At 30.6% G+C, this 25,248-nt stretch overlaps 1 protein-coding gene across 2 annotated transcripts in view; it reads left to right on the top strand.

The window, feature by feature from the left end:
• The window catches only part of LOC127709835 (intraflagellar transport protein 140 homolog), a 45,816-nt gene extending 21,076 nt beyond the window's left edge, over positions 1-24,740 (top strand). The window contains exons 17-32 of one of the 2 annotated variants that reach the window (XM_052215497.1): positions 260-437; positions 921-1,052; positions 4,462-4,482; positions 6,660-6,871; positions 7,604-7,781; positions 8,014-8,097; positions 8,327-8,433; positions 9,789-9,884; positions 10,464-10,740; positions 11,306-11,434; positions 11,749-11,931; positions 14,905-15,111; positions 17,006-17,218; positions 18,239-18,405; positions 19,031-19,172; positions 20,223-24,740. In XM_052215497.1, coding sequence (XP_052071457.1) covers positions 260-437; positions 921-1,052; positions 4,462-4,482; positions 6,660-6,871; positions 7,604-7,781; positions 8,014-8,097; positions 8,327-8,433; positions 9,789-9,884; positions 10,464-10,740; positions 11,306-11,434; positions 11,749-11,931; positions 14,905-15,111; positions 17,006-17,218; positions 18,239-18,405; positions 19,031-19,172; positions 20,223-20,444 — 2,548 coding nt within the window. In that variant the 3' untranslated portion in view covers positions 20,445-24,740. The remainder of the gene's footprint in view (positions 1-259; positions 438-920; positions 1,053-4,461; positions 4,483-6,659; positions 6,872-7,603; positions 7,782-8,013; positions 8,098-8,326; positions 8,434-9,788; positions 9,885-10,463; positions 10,741-11,305; positions 11,435-11,748; positions 11,932-14,904; positions 15,112-17,005; positions 17,219-18,238; positions 18,406-19,030; positions 19,173-20,222) is intronic. The other variant, XM_052215498.1, reaches the window with a different exon arrangement.
• Positions 24,741-25,248: the final 508 nt, after the last annotated feature.

Here is a 25,248-nt window from a genome sequence, read left to right as displayed (position 1 = left end):
GATGATTTTAAACAATCATTGCTTGTAAACAGTCTCCAGAAACACATTTCTAATAGATGCAGCTGTGTATAATGTATTATATTTGTTTGTACCCATGTGGGTATTATGGTCAAGCAGACCTTAGGTCACACACGTCCATTTGCACCTGGTGTGGAAAAAAGTATTGCCTTAGGGAATTTTTGACAAACTCTGAAAGTTGGGCTGGGGTGGGAGAAGAAACTTTCAATTGTTAAAACGTTTTTCATCATCTACATTTCAGAGGGAAAACCCAAGCTGCTAAAGATATAGCTGGTAGAACACCTACATCTCATCACTGGGATCATACAGAACCTAAGTTAATTATATGTCAAGCTACAGTACTGGCTAGTGCCTTTGAAAAGAAAGAGAAAGAAGAGAAGAAGACACACTCATTGTCTAAATCAATGGATGAAGGACCTGTAAGTGATAATGATGGTATTGCATGATGGGAATATCTGTATACTTGTAATTGTTAACCATTTTTAAAGGAACCAGATCAGTACAGACATTTTGCTTATAATTGAAAGTTTTCTACATATACATTTAGATTATTATTCCCACACAAATAACAGACCTTCAACAATGTTCTGTATGCAACTTTTCAGATGCATAATTTGATGTCTCTGGAATATTGTCACATTTCTATAATTTTAAGTGATAAATAAAATATCTTCGTATTATAAGAGACTTATTTTACTGAATGGATGTTAGAAACGTTTTTCAAATCCACCACAACCAGTACACTTCTTTAAGTAATTCTGCATGAATCGCATACCACACCACCATAAATGACTAATGACCCATGTCCCAAAATAAAACTTCTCTTCCTGACCTCCCACATTCATATTAATGGAATAGACCTAAGACAGTTGATTAAGGAGGTACTTTTTTTTTCATTTTAGGTTGAAGTTATGGTTGTTTCCTTATTCTCTACACCAGAGAATGGAACATTGATACAGGATAGCTTCCCAATGCCAGAACAGTTCCAGGCGTTACTTGGTGTAGAAGTGCCATATTACTACTTTGTTAAAAAGGTAAAGAATATTTTAATTCAATAATGTATATTATGTAATGTGCCTGCAATCAGCATCTGCATGAACATATAATATCAATGAAAAGTTATCAATGGGTAAAGATGGACAAAATTACAAATACATTTGAAAATGTTTTCTTCCGTAATGGATTTTACTCATAGATATTATCGTTATAAAAATTGCTTAAAAACTGAAGACATGTCAGATAAAAAAAAACACATAGATTTTTATTGAATAATGTATATAATGTAATGTGCATGAAATCTACATGTGTATGAACCATGTGAACATATAAGGTCAATGATCAGATATCATGTTAATTGCCTTAATGATTAATTTTCACATCTGTTCTTAAAATATCAGAAATTGAGTATTTAAAGTAGCCATGAGCACTCAAAATTATAATTTTTTTCCCAAAAAATTGTCAAAAATTTGAATTTTAGATTGTTTTAAACATTATATTACATATCTATATATTACTGTAATTTTGTTATGATATATATTAGTCATACAAAGTAACAGTAAGTATTTCATTTCTCTAAATGTTAACTTTTATTATTATTTTATAAAGATAGAACAGTGGTTTAATACGTATTATTTGGATTATTTTCATTATCGCAGAATAATAAATACTATTGTTGTATCGAAAGTGTAAACTACTTTTATTGTTGTATATGCTTTCTAGATAAGAAGTTGCAGGTCTGAGAACAAAAATAAGCAAATCATCTTTTGAAACTAAAATATTAAAAAAATATATGCATTTTAAAATTAGTTATTAGCTAGTTCTAGTTCATTATTATATTTTTTGATAAAACTTTTTGAAATTACTAGAATTTTGTGTTACAACTGACAATATAAAATTAAGGAGATGTGTTTTGATTGCCAATGAGACAACTATCCATCAAAGTTCAAATGAAGTGGATATGATAAACTTAACTTAAATTTTACAGAAATAGAACAAATGTAATGATAAATACTAACAGTAGACAGCTCTCTCACAAGCAAAAATTCCAAAAGGGCATACACCACGAGAAAGGGGACACAGTCTACAGCAACTACACAGTTGAAGTACAGAAGTACAGAAGTTTTCTGTTCTGTTCAAAACTAACTAGTATATTTTAGTTAATACCTAACTGAGATAGGTCTCTGTGTGAACCAGACACTTCTTATATGCATGAAATGATTCATCATTACTAGTTAATATGAAATTCATTTGTGACTGGAAATTACATGAGGATATGGTTATTGAATAAAATGAACTGTACATGGAGAGTATATTATATATACCAATATGCAAATTTAATTTCAGTTGTAATGACACTAAATATGTTTTGTGGCTTGTATCATTCCTTTGTTATAAATAGGGCTGTTATTTTGTTTTTAGGAATCGTCTTACACAAAAATCAATGTATGTAGAAGTTTGTTGATAAAATTATATCTGTGTACATTTAAATACTTGTTTGTTTATGTACAGAAAATGTAACTGTCTACATATTAAAAAATACCCTATTTTGTTTTGCCCAGAAAAAGTTATTCTGTGAATCTGTTCTGTATTTCCTGTGTAATATTCAATCCTGATTAATCTAAGAACAAACTAAATCTCCAGATTCCTATAATATTTTAAGGAACTATATGTGTGAGAATTAACATTTTTTTTTGGATAAAATATTGAAAAAATCATTCGGACTAACAGTAGTTACTGAACACATATATGGTTTGAATAAAAAAATAAAGAGATGTGGTATGATTGTAATGAGACAACTATCCACCAAGGACCTTCTTGATTTTCTCGGAATGCACATTGAGTTTTGAGACTGTATTAGATAACTTTGGAAAGTATTTCTTAATCATTATAGGTTTGAAAGACAATAACTAATTTTTATTTTGGTGGGGGCATTAAGTTTTACCCTTGTCCGTCTGTACGTACGTACGTACGTCCGTCCCAAAATTGGTTTCCGTTCTCTAACTTGAGTTTGCCTCAACCAAATGTTATGAAACTTATACACAATGCTTATTACCACAAAACACAGATCAAGTTTGAATTTTGGTGGCGTCACTTTAACAGTTCTTGAATTATGCCCCTTTATAAATGGAAAAATTGCAAAATTTATAGTTTCTGTTCTCCAACTTAAGTTTGCATCAACCAAATGTTATGAAACTTATACACAATGCTTATTACCACAAAACACAGATCAAGTTTGAATTTTGGTGGCGTCACTTTAACCATTCTAGAGTTATGCCCCTTTATAAATGGAAAAATTGCAAAAGTTTTAGTTTCCGTTCTCTAACTTAAGTTTGCCTCAACAAAATGTTATGAAACTTATACACAATGCCTTTTACCACACAACACAGATCAAGTTTGAATTTTGGTGGCATCACTATAACCGTTCTAGAGTTATGCCCCTTTATAAATAGAAAAATTGCAAAATTTTTATTTTCTTCTTAATATAAAGTAATAAAATACAGATCAAGTTGAATTTGCGTAGTGTCACTTTAACCATTATTGAGTTAATTGCCTGTTTATAAATCGAAAGATTGCAAAATTTTTAGTTTCCATTCTGTAACTTAAGTTTGCCCCAACCAAACATTATGAAACCTATACACAATATTCATTACCACAAAACTAAGATCAAGTACAAATTTTTTGTTTCCTTTTTCTAACTTTAGTTTGCCTCAACCAAATGTTATGAAACTTGTACACAATGCTTATTAATACATAATACAGATTAAGTACGAAATTTGGTGAGAACACTTTTACCATTCTTGAGTTATGTCCCTTTATAAACATAAAAATTGCTGAATTTTTTGTTTCTGTTCTCTAACTTTAGTTTGTCTCAACCAAATGTTATAAAACTTATACACAACCGTTCTAGAGTTAAGCATGTTTACAAATAGAAAAATTGCTGAATTTTTAGTTTCTGTTCCCTTCTTAAGTTAGCCTCAACCAAATGTTATGAGACTTACACACAATGCTTATTACCACAAAACTCAGATCAAGTTCAAATTTGGGTAGCGTCACTTTTACTGTTCTTCAGTTATGTCCCTTTATAACTATATGCTATGCAAGCGGGGGCATCATCTGTGTCCACATGTGGACACTATCCACATTTATTTTTGTTGTTGTACAAATACAAATACATGTATATGTATTTCTATTTAAGATTGTTAAAATAATTTTTTATAACTGCCAACCTTGAAAATTTTTCTGTGATGCTCCCTACGATGTTTTTTTTTTCCCATTTCGAAAGCTTTTCCTGTGCTTATAGAGTGTCAAACTGACATCTTTTAATGTTGCACTTGCTTGAAAAAAAATTCTTAAATTACTGTACATTGTTTATAATAACTATCAAAATGGTTGATATAATGCAACATGTACACATATGAAGTAAAGCATCAAATATTTTAACAGAGTGCCAATGATGCAGAAGGAGTAAGCATTTGTATTGATGTAGTAGTATATTGAGTTTTGTCACCATTGTTCATACACAGGGTTACAACCCTGTTTTGTTTTGTGAACAAACTTTACCTATGTAACTCAATGTTTAAACAATTGAACAGATTGATAGAAATATTAATGACCAATATGAGTTTTAATGAGATTATGTTTTGTAAACACTAACATTTGATTGAATATATGATATACATTTCTAAAAAGTGATTTTAAGTATAAATACATGATTTTAATTTTTTGAAAGTTCAACACTATTTCCCTATTAAATGAAATAGACAATCATTGAATATTTTATTGAAATGTACATGAGGATTACTTTTACTATGATATATAAAACAATTATGAGGGATACTTGAGTTAAAAATTACTATAAATAGGATATGATATCATTTGATACTAAAGATCTCTTTTCATTTAATGTTAAGGAGTTATCTTTTACATTGAAAAGTGTTTAAATAGTTAGTTTAGCATTTCAGATATATGGTTTATTATAAAATAAAGATCAAGAGAAAAGAAAATTAAGCAGTCTGTTCAATTATGAAAATGTAGAGTTACTGTGGGTAAAATGTAAGGACTTGAACTGTGGGAATAAGGTCACTTATTTAGCACTGATATTGGTTTTTGTCTCGCCTGTGACAAAAGTCCCGGAAAGCGAGACATAGGGATTGTTTTTCTGGCTGTGGCGACGGCATCAACAATTGTTAAGTTTTCTGCTTAAGTTAGTTTGATAGGATCTACTTGTGATAGATCATTGATATCTAATATAAAGTTGCATTACTATCAGTATATAATAGTAGTTTGACAACTATTTCGAGATCCTGACCCCTATAAGTTAGTTTGATAGGATCTACTTGTGATAGATAATTGATATCTAATATAAAGTTGCATTGCTATCAGTACATATCAGTTTGACGACTATTTCACAGCCTTGCACCCTAGGTCATGGTCCAGTGACTTTGAATTCATTAGCAGTTTTCAATATTAAGTTTTCTGCTTAAGATAGTATGATAGGATCTACTTGTGATAGATCAATGATATTTTGTATGAAATTGCATTACTATCAGTTCATATCAGTTTGAGGACTATTTCGAGGCCCTGCCCCCTAGGTCATGGTCCAGTGACTTTGAATTAATTAGCATTTTTCAATGTTAAGTTTTCTGCTTAAGTCAGTTTCATAAATCAATGATATTTTGTATAAAATTGCATTTCTATCAGTACAGATCAGTTTGACAATTATTTTCTGGCCCTGCATACTAGATAATATTCCAGCGACTGAATTAATAAACCATGTTGCTGTCCATCAGATTGTCTTATTCTTAATTTTATGCCGACAGGCGAGACATATCTTTGTGTCAACAGTTTATTTTTTGTTTTATTGAATGGGAAGAAAATTATGATTTTAAATGTTTACAAAAATGAATGAATGGTGTACAAACGGTTGTTTGTTTGATAGAACTGCTAAGAATTTTTTATTTACATGTATAGCTAGAGAAGAAAATTAAACGTATTTTGAAATGGGTCGAATCAGAAAACTTTGAAATGCAGTTTTGTGTGAAATAAATATAAAATCTGTTCGAATTTTTTAGATTATTTGGAAGCCATATCTTCATGGATAAGTGGTTATCCATTTGCATGCAACAATGAGATTAATTCTCAAATAAAGACTATCAGTATATGAATATCAGTTTAATAGGTTAAATTTGCCTCTTGCAAAAAATTATGATCATGTGATGTATCATCTTTTGTCCATATTATAAAATATATATGTGTGTGTGTGTGTGTGTGTGTGTGTGATTATGCTGTAGATTATGTAAGCTAAATAGTTAGCTGTTAATCTAAGAACAAGCAGGAGCTAATAAAACATTTAAACTGAAACTGATATACATATAGGCAAACAATATCGAAATGAAATGAATTTTGAAATAAATCATTTGCTTAATATCCATGGTAATATTTCATAGATTTTCAGGACAAAAATAAAATTAAAATTATTTTATTTCTTTAGTCAGTTTTTAAAATGCTTAACGCATCATCATGATCATTACAAAACTCTTAATGTGATGGCCTAAGTAAGTTAAAGTTGTTATAGAAATAACGATGTTGAAAGAGATGCTGGAATTCAAATTATTAAAAAAACTTTTTTGTATATTTTACAGTCTGAAACACTAAAGAATGATGAGGAACTCCCAGAAAATGTAGTCAAGGCTGAGGGAGCATCTCCAAGATTAGTAGCTAGAAAAACCATGAGAGATTTTGTTGGCTTAGAAAAGAGTGATAAAAATACAAAAGATGCCATGTTAAATTTTAGTTTCTATTTAACAATAGGGAATATGGATGAGGCATTTAAAGCAATTAAATTAATAAAAAGGTAAGTATATTAAATTGTACATGATGATACATATAATTAAAAAAAATGTTTTAGATGCCAGTAGAAGAGTCTTCAAACATTTAAAACAATGTCCATTACTGTAAAAATTCAATTTTCACAATATTTTCTGGGCATACTTCTGCTTCAAGGTGATCAACATTAGTAAAAGTTGGTGATTAGGTTACACAAACAAGATATGGCTTTGTGTAAACAGTTAATTATCTTTACTATTTTCTAGTAGCAGGTCACCCATCTGTGTATGTGTATAAAACTGTTTGAAATTAAAAAATAAGAATTAAGGAATTTTATACATTGCCAAATAACTGAAGAGTATTTCTCTAAAATTGCATTCCAACCACTAGCATCACACACATCACAATAGTGTATAAAAAAATAGGGTTATTAACTTTTTGTAAAGAAAAATATTTCAATCTGAAAAAAACGAACATGTTACAATAACTGGGTAAAGACAATGCAATTAATGTCACATAATAAGCAGTATGTATTTACCATATGAAGTCCTGATACCACTCTTTGTTTTTTTTGTTTGTTTTTTTTTTACCCTAGTATTTATTTTGCTCAATCTTTCATTTTCAGTATTGTTTACAGGAGTAACTGTCATTCTGTTTACTCATGTTCTTTTATTATCTAAGTCTCAGTTATTCTGTGCTTTTTAATTGTAGCACAATTGTAACTGACCTCTTCCAGTCTTATTTTAACATTTTTTTTTAGTGAATCTGTGTGGGAGAATATGGCCAAGATGTGTGTAAAGAGTAGAAGACTTGATGTTGCTAGTGTTTGTCTGGGTAACATGGGTAATGCTAGAGGTGCTAAAGCTCTTAGGGAAGCCATGAAAGAACCAGAATTAGATGCCAAAGTAGCAGTTCTAGCTATGCAACTAGGGTTAAAGGTAAGACATTTCACTCACTAATACTAATCAGTTCAATTCTGTATTATTAAAAAATTTAAAAAAAATTAGGGCTATAAACAATAACAGCAGTTAGGGCTATTCCATTAAAATGTACGTGTTTTTTTAGAGTAATAATTATGTATTAATGAGTAATAGCAATTGAACTCAATAATTATGGTAGATTAGATTTATAATTTGAATTTTATAACATTAGTTTTTTTAAACTTTACAGGAGGATGCTGAAAGGTTGCTAAAGAACTGTAAAAGATATGATTTGTTAAATGAATTTTATCAGTCTACAGGACAGTGGAAAAAGGTAAGTTTATTGATAGACTAGCCAGAGAATTTGACAAAACCATGAAAATAAATTTTTCCCCAATCCACGAAAATTGATATCCACGAAAATAAATGAATCTACAATAATAGTTTTATTATATTGAGCATTATGTATTCTGAAATGATATCTAACCAAATATTAATAGTTTAATTGATCTAGCTACAGGCTTTAAAATAAATGTTTTAAATACTAAAATTTTCTTTTGCAGGCTTTGGAAACAGCAGAGACCTATGATAGGATACACCTCCGTACAACATATTATAACTATGCTAAGCATCTAGAGACAAATGGAGAATTATCTGAAGCTATACCAAAGTAAGCCTTATATTATACCATAGTTGAATGCTATCTGTACAATGTATGTCCATCCCAGTCATAACATACTCAAAGACCATGTGACCATCCTTCTTTCGTACTAAGAAAGATATTTTCTCATCTTCTCTTGATCATTCTGATTTGATAAAATATTGGAGTTATGGGACTTTGACCATTTAGTTTTACTGTCATAACATGATGACACCTTTGAATGCAACTCCTCTGAAACTGTTTATGAAAATGAAAATGTATGACAGTATGCTTTATATTGGTAATATCTGGTCTATATACCAGCTTTGATAAGTGTTTGGTATTACTATAAATTTTCACTTCTTCGTACTATGAACATCAAAATTATTTATTTTGTAAAAAATTTCCTTTCTCCATTTGAACTGTACACGTATACCTAACAACAAAATTATTTTCATTTACCTGTGTTTAAAGTAATTGCAAATGGCTGCTATTTTGGTTCAAGCATATTGTTTTCTTAAATTGTTTAACATTTCACAGCGGTATAACATGTTACTTTAATTATTCTTCCCTTTGTTTATTTATTTTGTATTCACATTGTATCATAGATCTAATTTATTTGTTCAGCTTATGTTTACTGGTGTTAATATGTCCTTGATTGAGTTAAGCCATTTCAATTGATATTTTATAGTGTGTATTTCTATGTTGTGATGTTACACTATTGTTTCAGATAAGGGTGAAGGTTTGGTACCATTAAAAAGTTAGAACCCTCTGCAATTGTTTGCACCTGTCCTAAGTCAGGAATCTGATGTTCAGTAGTTGTCATTTATTGATGTGGTTCATAAGTGTTTCTGGTTTCTAGTTTTTTATATAGATTAGACTGTTGGTTTTCCCGTTTGAATGGTTTTACACTAGTAATTTTTGGGGCCCTTTATAGCTTGCTGTTCGGTGTGAGCCAAGGCTCCGTGTTGAAGACCGTACTTTGACCTATAATGGTTTACTTTTATAAATTTTGACTTGGATGGAGAGTTGTCTCATTGGCACTCATACCACATCTTCTTATATCTATTTAACACTTTATAGAAATGTTTGTCATCATGTGTAGTTGACAATAACATACAGTTATTTTGTTTTGACAATTTATACAGGGGTTATCGAACTTTGGCAATATGTTTACTCTTACAACACAATGACACCTTTTGAGGGCAATTCCTGTGAGACCATTTGCCAGAAAGATTTCATGTTTCATAGTGACTGCATTCCACAGAACACATCCACAGGGAACATTTTGCTACGGTGTAGCAATCTTCTTGTATTTTTAAATGGAGTATTATTAATTTTCAGAAAAATGTATTCTATGATAAATCTTGACATGTATTTTGCAGTTTTGAGAAATCTGATACACATAGATTTGAAGTACCAAGAATGTTATTTGAAGAACCTGATGCCTTGGAACAATATATTAGTCGACATAAAGACAGGTATGCTAAGTACAGTTGTGACTTCTAACTAAAATACATATAAATGTTACAGTTTGCTATAGCTTTTGAAATTTCAGAACCCATTGAGAAAGACACCTATTAAGTTATCACTGTCTGAAATAAAATGCCACATTTAATTTATCAGTTGTATTTTAATTTTGAAAGTGTTTTTAAAAAAATACTGAATGGAGATATTTTTAATTTAATGACTTTTTGATACAACAGACAATGAAATAACTTGATGTTAAATTTTTCAAAATATTGACAATATGATATAGTACTGACAAAAGCTGAAAACTCCTTTTTAATTTTTTTTCATGTCTTGAAGGGTCTATTTTCATTCTAATTTTTAGACTTTCAAAATGGCAAATATCCAGTATTCAGCTTGAGCTTTGAATATTGTAAATTAAAAGTGATTTCCATGAATACATCTTAGAACATCAATAATCATAAATTTAGAAGGATAAGCTAATAATTTAAACTTTACTTATTTTACATAGTATCAGTAAATTGATGTGAATTGAGGATACCTCTGTTATTTATTATGGCATTTCTAAAGACTCTTTTCCTTTATTGTAGGGCCCTACACAAATGGTGGGCACAGTACATGGAGAGTACAGGAGAAATGGAAACTGCCCTGCAGTATTATGAAAATGCCCAGGACTATCTTTCTCTAGTCAGAGTTTATTGCTACTGTGGAAATATGGAAAAAGCTGCAGAAATCTGTAATGAAACAGGGGACAAAGCTGCGTGTTATCATCTAGGTAGACAGTTTGAAAATCAGGACCAGATCAAAGAAGCTATACATTTCTTCCAGAGAGCACAAGCATTTGGTAATGCTATCAGGTTATGCAAGGTAAGTATATAATTGTTAGCTGCTGTCAAATCAAAGTTCCTTAATATTTTTAGGGCTACATAAATGTATTGGCCTTTTGTCTGAAGATATTTCTCTCTGACTTAACAACTACCGTGGATTAATTATTATTTGTGGGATACCTATTTTCGTGGATCTCTTTAGTATAGGTTAATCACAAATTTGAATGTTCAATAAAGTACTATATACTTTTATGCAAACTTTTGCAAAACCATGAAATTTATAATCAACATAAAAGCAATTTTCCTGCAATCAACGAAAATTGGTATCACGAAAATAAAAGAATCCACAGGATCTATTTTTGGAAAATTAAACCTCCCTTTTTTTCTTAAAAATGGTTTGTACACATGTTTCTTTTCCGTACAGAAAGTGATGCAAGAAAGACAATGTTAACATCAGAAAAAGATTTCAATTGTTTGTTCTCATTTTTGAATATTTTAAATCTAAGCTATAACATATACATGTATATCTATGCAAAGTAGAAGAAAAGGTCAAAAAATTTCTTTGTTTATTTTTAATTGATGTTTTTGGCTTTATTTTCCCCCAGGAACATGGATATGAAGATCAGTTAATGAATCTAGCATTGTTAGGACGTCCTGAGGACATGATGGAGGCAGCTCGGTATTATGAACAAAAGCATGGATCCCAGGATAAAGCAGTTATGTTGTACCACAAGGTGAGTCTTTTAGGAAAAACTAACAATGTAGCTTTTATTCAAATTATTTTAGCTGTTGTAAGAGGGAATTTCAGAATATTTCATGTTTTTCTGTGAAATATGAATTTAGTTCCTGTTCCACTCATTTATGAAAAAAATTATGAGAAAGTTCTTGTTCTGGATTATATCTCTGGAAAGACCATGTTATGCTAATACATTGGGTAAAATGGGTGAAAACTTAGCAAAGGGGAAAATGCTGAATTCCACAGTTAACTGAGGTTAATATATACATGTTTATATAATTGTTTAATAACTGTATATTTACATTTTCATAGGCTGGAAACTTTTCCAAAGCTTTGGACCTATCATTTAGAGCTAAACAATTTGGTGCACTACAGTTGATCTCAGGAGAGCTTGATGAGAGGGCAGATCCAGAACTTCTTCAGAGATGTGGAGATTTCTTCTTAGAGAATGGACAGTATGACAAAGCTGTAGACCTATTAGCTATTGGCAAGAAAGTAAGTTTGAAAAGTATTCTATAATATTAGTTAACTGATTTTCATTATGTTCATTTATATTGCAAAATATGTAACCGATGATAACTGAGGGCTTAAGTATAAACCTTATTGTATTCCAGTAATAAAACAGGTTGTCATGACATTGCATGAGCATATATACTCAAATCAAACAAAACAATGAAATGGAATATGAAAGTATAAAATCTCTCTGTGTTTTGCATTGAATGACTATTTCACCAGCTCTTGATTTTGCTGTTATTTATTTTCTGAATTTTTAAGTATGATTACATGAGTTTGTGTGATAATTGTCGAAACATAAAGCTATATAATTTATAATCAAGTCTTAATTAAGTGCATACATCAGCGAAAAATTCATCTGCTTTTTCTTAGTTCAGGCTAATGCCCTTTTTATACGACCGCAAAAAAATTTTTGTGGTCGTATATTGGTATGACGTTGGCGTCGTCGTCGTCGTCGTCTGGCGTCGTCCGAAGACACATTGGTTTTCGCACTCTAACTTTAGTTTAAGTGAATGGATCTCTATGAAATTTTACCACAAGGTTCAATACCACAAAAGGAAGGTTGGGATTGTTTTTGGGGGTTATGGTACCAACAGTAAAGGAATTAGGGGCCAAAAAGGGGCCAAAAATAAGCATTTTTGTAACTTCCAGACATAACTTGTGTGTTAGTGTATGGATCTCTCTGACATTGTACCACAAGGTTCCATATCACAAAAGGAATGCTGGGATTGATTTTGGGGGTAATTGCCTCAAAATTTTAGGAATTAGGGGCCAAAAAAGGGGCAAAAAACAAGCATTTTTCTAGTTTCATAACAATAACTTGTGTGTAAGTGTATGGATCTTTCTGAAATTGTACTACAAGGTTCCATATCACAAATGGAAAGCTGGAATTGAGTTTGGGGGTAATTGCTGAAATGTTTAGGAATTGGGGGCCAAAAAGGGGCCAAAAATAAGCATTTTTCTAGTTTCCAGACAATAACTTGTGTTCAAGTGTATGGATCTCTCTGAAATTGTACTGCAAGGTACCATACCACAAAGGGAAGGCTGGGATTGATGATGGGGGTAATTGCCTCAATATTTTAGGAATAAGGGGCCAAAAAGGGGCAAAAAACAAGCATTTTTCTAGTTTCAGGACAATAACTTGTGTGTAAGTGTATGGATCTTTCTGAAATTGTACTACAAGGTTCCATATCACAAAGGGAAAGCTGGGTTTGAGTTTGGGGGTAATTGCCCTAAACGTTTAGGAATTTGGGGCCAATAAGGGGCCAAAAAACACATTTTTCTAGTTTCTAGACAATAACTTGTGTTCAAGTGTATGGATCTCTCTGAAATTGTACTGCAAGGTACCATTCCACAAAGGGAAGGCTGGGATTGAGTTTGGGGGTGATGAATCATAAGGGGGTTCAAAAAATTTGGGGGGGGGGGATTTTTTTTTTTTTCCTTTTTTTTTCTTTTAAAATTTTCCATTTTAAGTTGGTTATTTCTGATTTATATTTAAAAGAAAATTATAATGATATGGTAGGAGATACACAACAAACAGGATGTGTAAATTATTATATAATAAGTATTGTGCAATAGCAAGAAATTTTCAATTGCGCAGTATTGCACAATAGCAAGAAATCTTCAATTGCACAGTATTGCGCAATAGCAAGAAATCTTCAATTGCACAGTATTGCGCAATAGCAAGAAATATCCAATAGCATAATATTGCGCAATAGCAAGAAATTGTCAATTGTACAGTATTGCGCAATAGCAAGAAATATTTAATTGCACAGTATTGTGCAAAAGAAGATACTTCGTATAAATTGCTTATTTCTTGACCAATTTCAATGGGGTTTTATTCTTGAATTCTTGGGTTTCTTTGATATGCCGAATGTAACCATGTATTTAGATTCTTAATTTTTGGTTCCGTTTTCAAATTGGTCTACATTAAGGTCCAAAGGGTCCAAAATTAAACTTAGTTTGATTTTAACAAAAATTGAATTCTTAGGGTTCTTTGATATTCTGAATCTAAACATGTATTTAGATTTTTGATTATGGGCCCAGTTTTCAAGTTGGTCCAAATCGGGGTCCAAAATTAAACTTTGTTTGATTTCAACAAAAATTGAATATATGGGGTTCTTTGATATGCTGAATCTAACCATGTATTTAGATTTTTGATTTTTGGGCCGCGTTTTCAACTTTGTCCACATTGAGGTCAAAAGGGTCCAAAATTAAACTTTGTTTGATTTCATCAAAAATTGAATTCTTGGGGTTCTTTGATATGCTGAATCTAACCATGTATTTAGATTTTGGATATTGGACCATAATAGGTGAATGTCCAATTTAAAATTTTTAAGTTCTTAGACCACATTCATTCTGTGTCAGAAACCTATGCTGTGTCAAATATTTAATCACAATCCAAATGCAAAGCTGTATCAAGCTTGAATGTTGTGTCCATACTTGCCCCAACTGTTCAGGGTTCGACCTCTGCGGTCGTATCAAGCTGCGCCCTGCGGAGCATTTTATTCTGGATTGAAACCAAATTTTTAAGGACAGTTTTCGGCAATGGAGATTTACATACATCCAAGACAACATGGTTTCTCTTGTTCACAGTTGCAAAACAAGGGAGGCTGTTTTACTTTTTGACGTGATAGCTAAGTTTTATCATCTACTTATATCATACATGCCAGTTCGATTCCTGACTCATCTACATAATTGATTCTTTAATCATTTACCAATTTTTCCATGTTTTTGGCGAAATGTCCTTTGTGCTACATTACAATTTGTTGTCAAAGGGACATTACTTGTACACAATGTCACAATATTTATTGGAATCTGCTATGCCAGGCTTTTTTTATTTTTACTGTAAATTGTCCTTTGACAATTCCAAAAGAATATGAAGAATATATAAAATTATGCAAAATCAAGTTTTTAGAACCCATAAGTCATTACCGAGTATTTTTTATATTACAGTATTGGGAAGCTTTAAAGATCTGCATGGACCAGCACGTTGAGATAAATGAGGACTTAGCAGAGAAATTAACCCCAGATAAAGATGAACCTGGTATTGATACTATGGAAAGAATCAAAATACTAGAAGCTATAGCTGAAGTCTGTATGCATCAAGGAGGATATCATCTGGCTACTAAGAAATTCACTCAGGCTGGAAACAAAATCAAGGTATAAACAATTAGATTTATTCCGACAGAGTCAAGAATTAGTTTGAAAAGTTATTATCAAGCTTTCGCCTTTATTGTATTTTTTTTTACTGTTTTATGATGATTTTAACTTTCTGATAATTGTTTGTCCATTTATCAGCAGTAACATACCCTCTGCCCAATCGTATGGCATTTACGTTATTTTAATTGATATGCTATGCTCATGCATGTTCACACTATAAAGACTTCATTAGCAGGGGTGTGATCCTTACACAAAACTTTGTCAACAGAGAGGAAGAATGACATTAAATGACACTACATAAGTAGGGGTTAAAAAATTTTGTTACAGCTCACTAGCCCAGGACTTATTGGTAGCAGGATTTACTAGTCCTGTTGATAGAAATGCTAGCCCAGCTAATCAAACCTGATAACCTGGACTTCCAAAAATGTTTGAGTCAGCTTGATATTTTCTTCTGATTCAAATTTCAATCCTGTAAGACTTAGTCACAAAGCCAATCATTGTTAAAATGTTGGCATCATCACAATGCCTGAATAATTGACATTAAAACGATACTAAACTTCAGAAGACTTTTGATATAATTTTGATGTTCTGACGTAAACTGTTAAATTGACAGTCCATATACAAAATGTTAAAAATTAGGGAACTAAAATCTGCCTTAAACTCTTTATTAAGGCAATATCACGCTGTCAGAGCTGTACTTTCTTTTTTGCAAAAAGCATTTTTCCTATTACCGGATGTTGACTTGTCAATGGTAAAACACGGACCAAAGATGGACACAAAACTCCGTGTACGCTGTCAAAGTTGTCTATTCAGTTTATGTAGTTCTTTCTACATTATTTCTTTATGAAAATACTTGAAATGAACATTTAGATAAAGGTATCTATGATAATGTTCGCATTTTTGAAGAATTCGGATTCAAAATTAAATCTCTCACCTGCGCACATGCTCACACGTGTATAAGTTTCAACAACGTGGTTCTGTCAAATTTTCATTTCACTTTTTTTTAATTGATCATTAATTTAGAATTTTATGTTAATATGTATTTCTGAAAGGCTAAATCATTGATTCTTACAAGTAACAGTTCACACCAATCAATGCATCATACCCCCAGTAACGTTAATTGAAAGTCTCGGCTTGAGCAATGTACAATATGCTAAGTACGGAAAAACCGATAATGATAGTACAGGAATTGCAATCAATACATGATACCGGTCCACCCAGAGTCATTTGTTCTATTTTTAGAACATACAAAATCAGTTTGAATTCTTGGAATCCCGGATGACATAATTGAATTTGATTGGCTAAGACAGAATAGAGATGAAGGGATTTTCCACTTTGTATTTTGGAAAAGCCAAGAATTTTTTCTTACTAGTCTGTCGGGCATAGTTGGTTAGAAGTTTTGATTGCCCAAGGTGTAAATGCTTTAGTCCCGGGCGTTGGGCTAGTGGATTTCTTAACCCCTGATAAGTTTAAAGATCACCATCACAAATTGGTTGATCAATAAGATGTATCTGTTTTTCAACTCACTAGAGAGATATCTTTTCAAAATATATAACTTTGTTGTAAGATTACACAATTAAAATTTCATTGTTAAACAATTAAAATGTAGAATTTCTGAACATTACTATAAAAATAGAGAAATAATACATAACTAAACTAAAACATTTGAGAAGGTTATAAGTTTTGATAGGTTTCTTTTCATAAACATGATAAAGACATGAATAAGATATTTTATTGAAGAAAAGTTACAATCTGTATACTTGTCAAATGAATACATATAGTAAGTCATGTCTTTTTCTTAACATCAACTTTAAAAGTTTATAAAAAAAAAAAAGAAGTGACAACAAGATAGTGTTAAAAAGTGTAAAGAATGACAAATACTTTTATATTACAGGCAATGAAAGCGTTACTGAAGTCAGGTGACACAGAGAAGATTGTATTCTTTGCTGGCGTGTCCAGACAGAAGGAGATCTATGTGATGGCTGCTAACTACTTACAATCCTTAGACTGGAGAAAGGATCCTGAGATTATGAAGAATATCATTGGATTCTACACCAAAGGCAGAGCTCTGGACTCATTAGCAGGATTTTATGATGCTTGTGCTATGGTATAACTGGCTGCTTTTTGTTTGAAATAATAAATTTCTGATCTCCTTTGTTGAGACAGACAATACTGGATAAATATATCTATTACTGATGAGTTCATATATAATACACAGGTTTTACTCTTAATTTTTAATTGCCAAGCTGGGGTGCAGACTAAATAGTAGAACAAGCAAGAAATAAGAGAAAATATTGATTTCACCATGTTAACTCTGATCAAAAAACAATTCCTGTGTCCTGCATCTTACAAGGATCTGACAACAGTCTGTTCTGATTTTTGTTTTGGTATCAATGATATTTCTGAAGGTGTATATCATTAAGACAAAACCAGAGGATCCAAAAATGTCTATCAATAGAAAACAGAATGTAGAACAGAGCATTTCAGCTTCTTGTAAGCAAAGTATGGACACAGGATTTGTATTTTAGTCATATTGCAACATGTTGTTTAAGTTTGCCACCATGTTTTCCATGACAAAGTAGAAGGCACTTTACTTTCTTTTCAATTCTTGAATCCTTTTAATTATTTGCCTAATCTGTATTATTATGATATTTTATTTAAAAATCAAGTAAATACTGATAAATAGCAAAATCTATTGCTTCAATACAATTTCTCCATGTCAGGGTTGAAGCTGCCTATAAACAATGTATAAAGTTGCTAATGAATGAGTTTTTCGTTTTGAATTGGTGTTTCAGACAGCTGCTGTTATTTTCTTTTAGCTGAAAGTCCTTCCAATATCAAAGTGTTATATGAATCAAACAGTGTTTTATATGATTACAGAACTATTTTACTTTTTAAGACTAGTATTCATATGCAATAGTGGATATCTGCACACTCACACTAAACTTGTTTGTGATCCACACATAGTATTTCAATTTCTGGTTTATAATGACAAACAAGTGTTCTGAAATCATTTTTTTTACATTTTTCAACTTATTTTGATAAATGCAAGCGAATAATTTTCATTCAATATTTTTTTATTAACACAGCAAACAAAAAATTTTAAATTTAGAGTTTTAATTTGTAGGTAGAGATAGATGAGTATCAGAACTATGATAAAGCCCTTGGTGCATTAGGAGAGGCATATAAATGTTTAGGTAAAGCTAAGATGAGTGATGAAATTATGCAGGAAGAGAAACTCTCACATCTTAAAAACAAAATGGCTTTGATCAAAAAATTTGTCACTGCAAGAAGGTAGGTAGTAAAATTATGGTCAGCCTGTTGTTACTTTTAATAGTTAAAGAATACATAAAATATTGTAATTATGTTTTTGCAGTTTGAATATTTGATAACTCTTGATCAATTTTAAGACAGAGATATACAATTCTTTTGGTATTTATATCAATGGATGCCACCTTTCAGTTTTATTGAGATTTACCGTAAATTTTATCTTTAATAGAAATGAAGAAATATTTTAAATTATTTTAGTAGTAAATCAAATCACACAAACTAATTTTGTACATTTAAAGTTGCTTGTCTGGATGAACAATCAGGAACTTGGAACTCCTGGTGCAAAAGTTTGGAAAGCCAACGAGCAATAGATACATGGGTTTCTACAACACTAAAGTGTAACAAAAAAGTAACCTGTACAAAGCTCATCTTTTCCTCAAGGGTTGAAAAATTCTTACGGTTTTGGATGAAAATAACTTTAAAGAATTTCTTAGAACGAGTGAATGTACAATATCATACCAGTGTACTATCTTTACAAAGCATAATTAGTTGTAAGAATTCTGGTGGATTTTTAAAGAATTGTATAGAACTACAAATACGATCATATTATTATTATCTTGAATACACAGATAATGATTAAATATTACAGAGCATATCAAGACAACCCAGAAGAAGCTGTTAAGCAGTGTCAAGTTTTACTGGAGGAACAGAGCTTAGATTCTGCAGTTAGAGTAGGAGATGTATATGGACTAATGATTGAACATTATGCTAGACGTGAACGATGGAAGGCTGTAAGTTTGATATACCACTGAAAGCTTGATCAGTACATGTATGAAATTTAGGGTGCTTTGCAGATGTATACACTCTTGGACTCCCATTTTTATGCCCCACCTACGTTAGTAGAGGGGCATTATGTTTTTCGGTCTGTGCATCCGTTCGTTCATTCGTCCGTCTGTTCGTCCGTTCGTCCGTCTGTCCCGCTTCAGGTTAAAGTTTTTGGTCAAGTCAGGTTAAAGTTTTTGGTCAAGTCAGGTTAAAGTTTTTGGTCAAGGTAGTTTTTGATGAAGTTAGTTGAAGTCCAATCAACTTGAAACTTAGTACACATGTTCCCTATGATATGATCTTTCTAATTTTAATGCCAAATTAGAGTTTTGACCCCAATTTCACGGTCCACTGAACATAGAAAATGATAGTGCGAGTGGGGCATCCGTGTACTATGGACACATTCTTGTTATGATTTGTAAACCAATCATTTCTCAAAGTTGAATGTTCCTTGCAGGTGTCTTGATTAGATGAGTTGATTCCTGTTATTAATAGAAATAACCTTAATTTTTTGTCTAATCTTGGAATTTGGTGCAAAGCTTGAAATTATGTTATTTTTATGTCACCTGGTCCCATTGGTCGTTGATCCTTAGAGTATCTTGTATGGATTTAGAGTTTTTTGCTCCTGGCAACAAGCCAACATGGCTTTATTGACAAAAAAATACAATATAATATATATAAATAAAACTTTAGAAATTTGAAAATTAAAATTAAAATAAAATATATCTGAATTTGTTGAAGGCACTCAATTAAAATCATATTTAGCATACAAAAAACTTGGAAATATAGTTTCAATGATTACTGCTTGAACTTGTCAAAATCCTGTTCAAGGAAAATTTAAAAAAAAAAACAGTCAAACTTTCCAAAAAGAATTTCATTTCAAACAAACGATTTTTTTTGTAATATATCTAGTAAATATGTTCAAATCATGATCAAATTATTTCAAATGTTGACTTATGGTAATATAATAAAATGAAAGGAGGGCTTGACAAATAATTCATGAAATTTTTGTGTTTTAGGCCCAAGCTGCTATGGAAGAAATGAGAATGAGAATTCCAAGTGTTAATATGGCTTACTATGTCAATATTAGGACAATAGAAGCTGTTTATCGTGCACTAGATATGCCCTTACCAAAGACAATAACAAGTACGGCAATCAACGGGTACGGAGGGGGAGAAGAAGACGGAGAAATTGTGGAAGAAGAAGTTGTAGATCAAATAAACTATGGTGATGATGTATGATTTTAGTTTATGTTTTTAATTATTTGTTATCATGTTCTGGTTGAAAATTGTAGAAACAAATTAAAGAATAGACTAATGGTCGGCTTTTTCTGGTGTAATGTGCCTTGTCGTATAAAGGTAAAAATAAGATCCTGAAGATACAATATAACATTCTTGTTGATCTTTTAAGCATGACACTAAGAGTGGTTGTATCTTGATTAAATATCCAATGTTCATTTATACTGTGATACTTAATATGAAGTGAAGGATTTCAATAATACATGTTACTTTTTTTTATATTTTTTTGTACAGTCAATTTTTTATTATAAATTTCATTGACAAGCAAGTAAGCAAAATCTCTGAACTATTTATACAGAGCAGTTTGAAGAGTAGAACACTGCACACTACTGTGGATGCATTGCTATTTAAAGGTTATTTATTATTTCGTGGATTGTGTTGATAAATGTGAACAATTTAAGTGTTCAACAATAAAACACAAATTTCCTATAGGTTTGTATGCAAAATTTGTCAAAACCATGAAATGAAATATTCACAAATTTTCTATTTTTCTTTAATCCACAAAATTTGGTACCCACGAAAATAAGAAGATTCACTGTATTTAAAAAATAGTCATATATTTTTGTAAAGCTTACAATATTAACATGATAAGTGTAAATGTTTGTTATAGCATAGTACTTAAAATTTCCTTATTTAAAATGCATGATTTTATAAAAGTAAGGGAGGAGTTATTCTTTTAAAGAAAAGTTATATTGAAATGCTACATTTAGAAGAAAGTTGTACACATATTCATTGTTTTGTATATATGATCTAAATGTAACTATTTACATTCCATGTGCTTTATTTATATATTGCATTATACTTTATTTTAATTTTGTTTATGGTATTGTAAATTTTTTATCGAGTCCTGGTACATGTCAGAGTAAATTGTTATTTAAAGATTTTCTTTTTCGATTCATTCATGGCAAAAATTACATCAGCCACATTTACGGAGTGTCATGAAATGTTGTAAGTCCAGTGTGCCATTAGAAAACTTTAGCACATAGAATGCTACATTAAATATCATGATCAATTAATGAAAATGAAAACCAGCAAGTTACCAAACAGTACACCTCAAAATCTTTGCGTACTGCTTTCTGTTTAGATCAATTTTTAAGAAATATATATATATATTTTTAAAAATAATGAAAAATATTTGTTCTTTAACTTGAGAGAATGCTGTCTATCTAACCTGTCTTCACAGCTGTTAAAATTTATTGCACTGCTTGTAAAATATAGTGTATGAATGTTCTTAGTTTGAATGTGGTTGATTTTTACACTGAATGATAGAGGTTTGATATTGGTACTAGGTCTCTGCTTAAAGATTTAAAAATAAAAACAAGACCTGACTATTAAATGTGTTTGTACATTCATATAATAGAGTATAGTTTTGTGTGAATTATGGTAAAACAAATGTAAAAATAACATTTGCTTATAGCGTACATGTATATTTTTATAGTGCTATGAGTGTTTCATTTTTGTGTGCATTTCTATATTTTTGTCAGTTGATGTGAGTTGAAAGTTTAGAAATCCAGAAAAAAGTCATTCAGGCTGTGTTCAACTCTGCTCATATCATACTTAAGATTTTATTAACATTAGAACTACTTTGTTTATGTTTAGACTTTTGTTTTTCTTATCACTGAGGGTACATTGTGGTTGTTATGATATAGCAAGACAAATATGACAAGAAATTATTGAAATTTCTACCAATTTATTTTGTACTGATTAACAAATAATTTAAGTATGGTATTGGTAGTTAAACTTCAGGAATTCTCGATATTCATAACATGTTATTTCTTGCATGTAGAGGAAAGTCTTGAAGCTCCAAACAGAAATTAAAAATATGATATTCACATATTTCTTCAGACTGCATCTCACCCTGTTATGTGTCATACATAAAGATTGATAGAAGCTAATATTAATATTTTACATGATTCATTCAACATTCAATTATAAACAATATAGGTCACTGTACTTATTTTGGAAAAATATGGGATTCAAAATTCAACAATTTTAAATTGGGAAAAACCTGTCTTTAGTTAATTTAGCAAAAACTTATCTATAGAAATTCTTAACTTTTTTAGTAATATTTTAGAATATCAATCCATTTCAGGAAATAAAAAGAAAATGGGGTACCTGCTCATTTTGTTTTGGAATTTGAAAAATATATTTGAGTATTATTTGGTTTCCAGTTTTATTATCTGCCCTTGAATTGGAAATATTTTGTAGTTATTTCCCTTTGAAAAATGATCCTTTTTTTTCAACTCATTTAAAAGTCAATACATATAGTGTTTCTTTAATAAATTGTCAAGGATAAGAAAAAATGTTATAAGCAAGTTCATTTCCATTAATGATAATAAATTCTCAGATATATCAGTAGACCTGTCCATATTAGTGGCATCTTAATCTCAAGTCCAGTTGATCTAAGAGGGCATTTACGTTTGAGTGATTGGTAGAATTTTAAAATTCTACACATATATGTGATACTAATGTAAATTTTTTGTTTTGTTGTGAAGAACCAAATTTACTATTTTTATATCAGAAATTTTAAATTTCAATATTTTTTTGCTCATGCTATTTTCACTTAAAAAACTTATATAAAACAAATTCATTTATTAAATTAGTGATGCATGTAATAATGTACATAAACGTATTGTAAGTTATAGAATAGACTTGTCTGGATGGTATTAGAGTTAACTGACTTAGTAGAACACTTCAAAATGTAAACTGTGTTCAAGATAAAATTAATGTCAATTTGACAATACTGAAAGTTTTAATCGCAGTGTTCATTATTCAGATTCATAGAAACAATAAGAATTTGTTTCTTATATCAAGATCTTGTCAGGTTATAGGTTAGTTAACCCAGCATGTAAATGCTTGAAATATTTAAAGTTTTGTAATCATTTATTTTGGTGTGAACAGATAGATTTCCATTTATTATTACACTATTGTCGTTTTTGTTTAATTAAAATTCAATTGTGATTAAAAATATTCCAAATATTTTTTTTTATGATACTGTAAATTAGCCTGTAAGACCAACTATTATTGTTTCCACCGACAGTGCTGTTATCAAATTATTTTACTTCCGTCCTAAAGTGTCTGTGATATTACACTTTCTCAAGGCTAGCAAACAATATTATAGATATACAGTTGTCATTTTTAATATCCATCTTGAAATATTTTTTTTTAATTTCTCCAACACCTCACACTATAACCATGATATTTTATTATGTTAACATATGCCTATCTGACCCTGCTAAAATTTCCATAACAAATTTTGTATCCCTAGAATTTCATCCTACAGTTACTGTCATTTTTAACTTCAAGGAAGAGTTGTGATAAATGCCATTTTTTGGATGTGAAAATGTAAAATTAGTAAACATTTATTTCTGGAACAGCTCTAAGGCAAATGGGAAAATATAAATACGATATCCAAAAGAAAAATCATGTCTTGTAAACTAATGAAGGATGTTATTGATAAATCATAATATTTTTTTTTTTTCTAATTCAATGGGACCAAAAAGACCCTTATCATAAATTCTCCTTTATCATCAAAACAATTGAGGTTTGACCTCAGATTATCACTAAATGATTTTCAAGTAGATGAAATTCCATTGCACACAATGACTTGCACTAATATGTTATTTTGACTCTTTAAATGTTATTGTACAAACATATCCTTGAATCTGTCAACTAAACCCACTAGGGTCTGTTTTGTTTTAAAGCACATGGCCTGTTGAGACAAATGCAGGTGACCAAAGTCTTGTCTGGTCATTTTTCAAATTAAATCAAAGATCACTGGTGGTTAGTACTAATTATCATTACTAAAAAGTGAATGAGACTCTCAAGTGAGAAATGCAGACTCATTAGAGCTCCATCAAAATTTACTGCATATTTTAACTTGGACTTTGCCGTGATAATATTATTCATGGCAGATATTGTATAGATTTCATTCTTAATTCAACAATGGTTGTAAGAAGTAAAAATATGAATTATTGAATTATATTAAAATGAATCTCTAGATTATCTCACTGTATGGCATATTAATTTGTCTAACAATGTCGTGTGTTTATAATTTATTATTTTTTAGTGTACTGTTTTCTAATTGTTTTGACTAAATGGTATTTATGTTTACATTTTCTATGCACTCATATTATTGTTGATGGTTGTGATAAAGAAAATGAAAGTAAAAGAAAATTGATGTTTCCGTCCACAATAATTTCTGATCTTCTCCATGAAAATAAAATACTATGAAAGACATTGTTTTTTCTTTTGTTATTGACCACAGAGACAATGCTGAGCACAATATTTGGTGGCAGCTGTCCTCATTATAAGCGTTCCAGCAAATTACTTTCACATGGTATTTAAAAAAGATTTATATATTAGCCTCGGCTAAATTATAGGCAAATGTTTAGATGAGTGATATATGTGAAGTTTTTATAAGTAATTCCCATAATGATTTGGAGAATTGGCATATATTGCATTGCTAGCTCTTAAACAAACTTGTAACTCATCAAATTAAAAAAAATATATGCTTAAGTTTTATAGTTCAATAGAATAGAGAATGGAAACGGGAAATTTGTCAGAAACAACAACCCAACCAAAGAACAGAAAACAGCCCAAAGCCACCAATAGGTCACCAATGCAGCGAGAAAATCCTGCAAATGGAGGTGGGCTACCAGCTGGCCCCTAGACAATAATTTTATACTACTTCAGCAAAATAAATGCCACACTAAACTCTGAAACATACAAATGAATCAAAATTTAA

The sequence above is a fragment of the Mytilus californianus genome, unplaced genomic scaffold (genome assembly GCF_021869535.1).
Source record: "Mytilus californianus isolate M0D057914Y unplaced genomic scaffold, xbMytCali1.0.p SCAF_7, whole genome shotgun sequence".
Lineage (NCBI taxonomy): Eukaryota > Metazoa > Mollusca > Bivalvia > Mytilida > Mytilidae > Mytilus > Mytilus californianus.
This window is presented reverse-complemented; position numbering and strand designations above follow the sequence as displayed.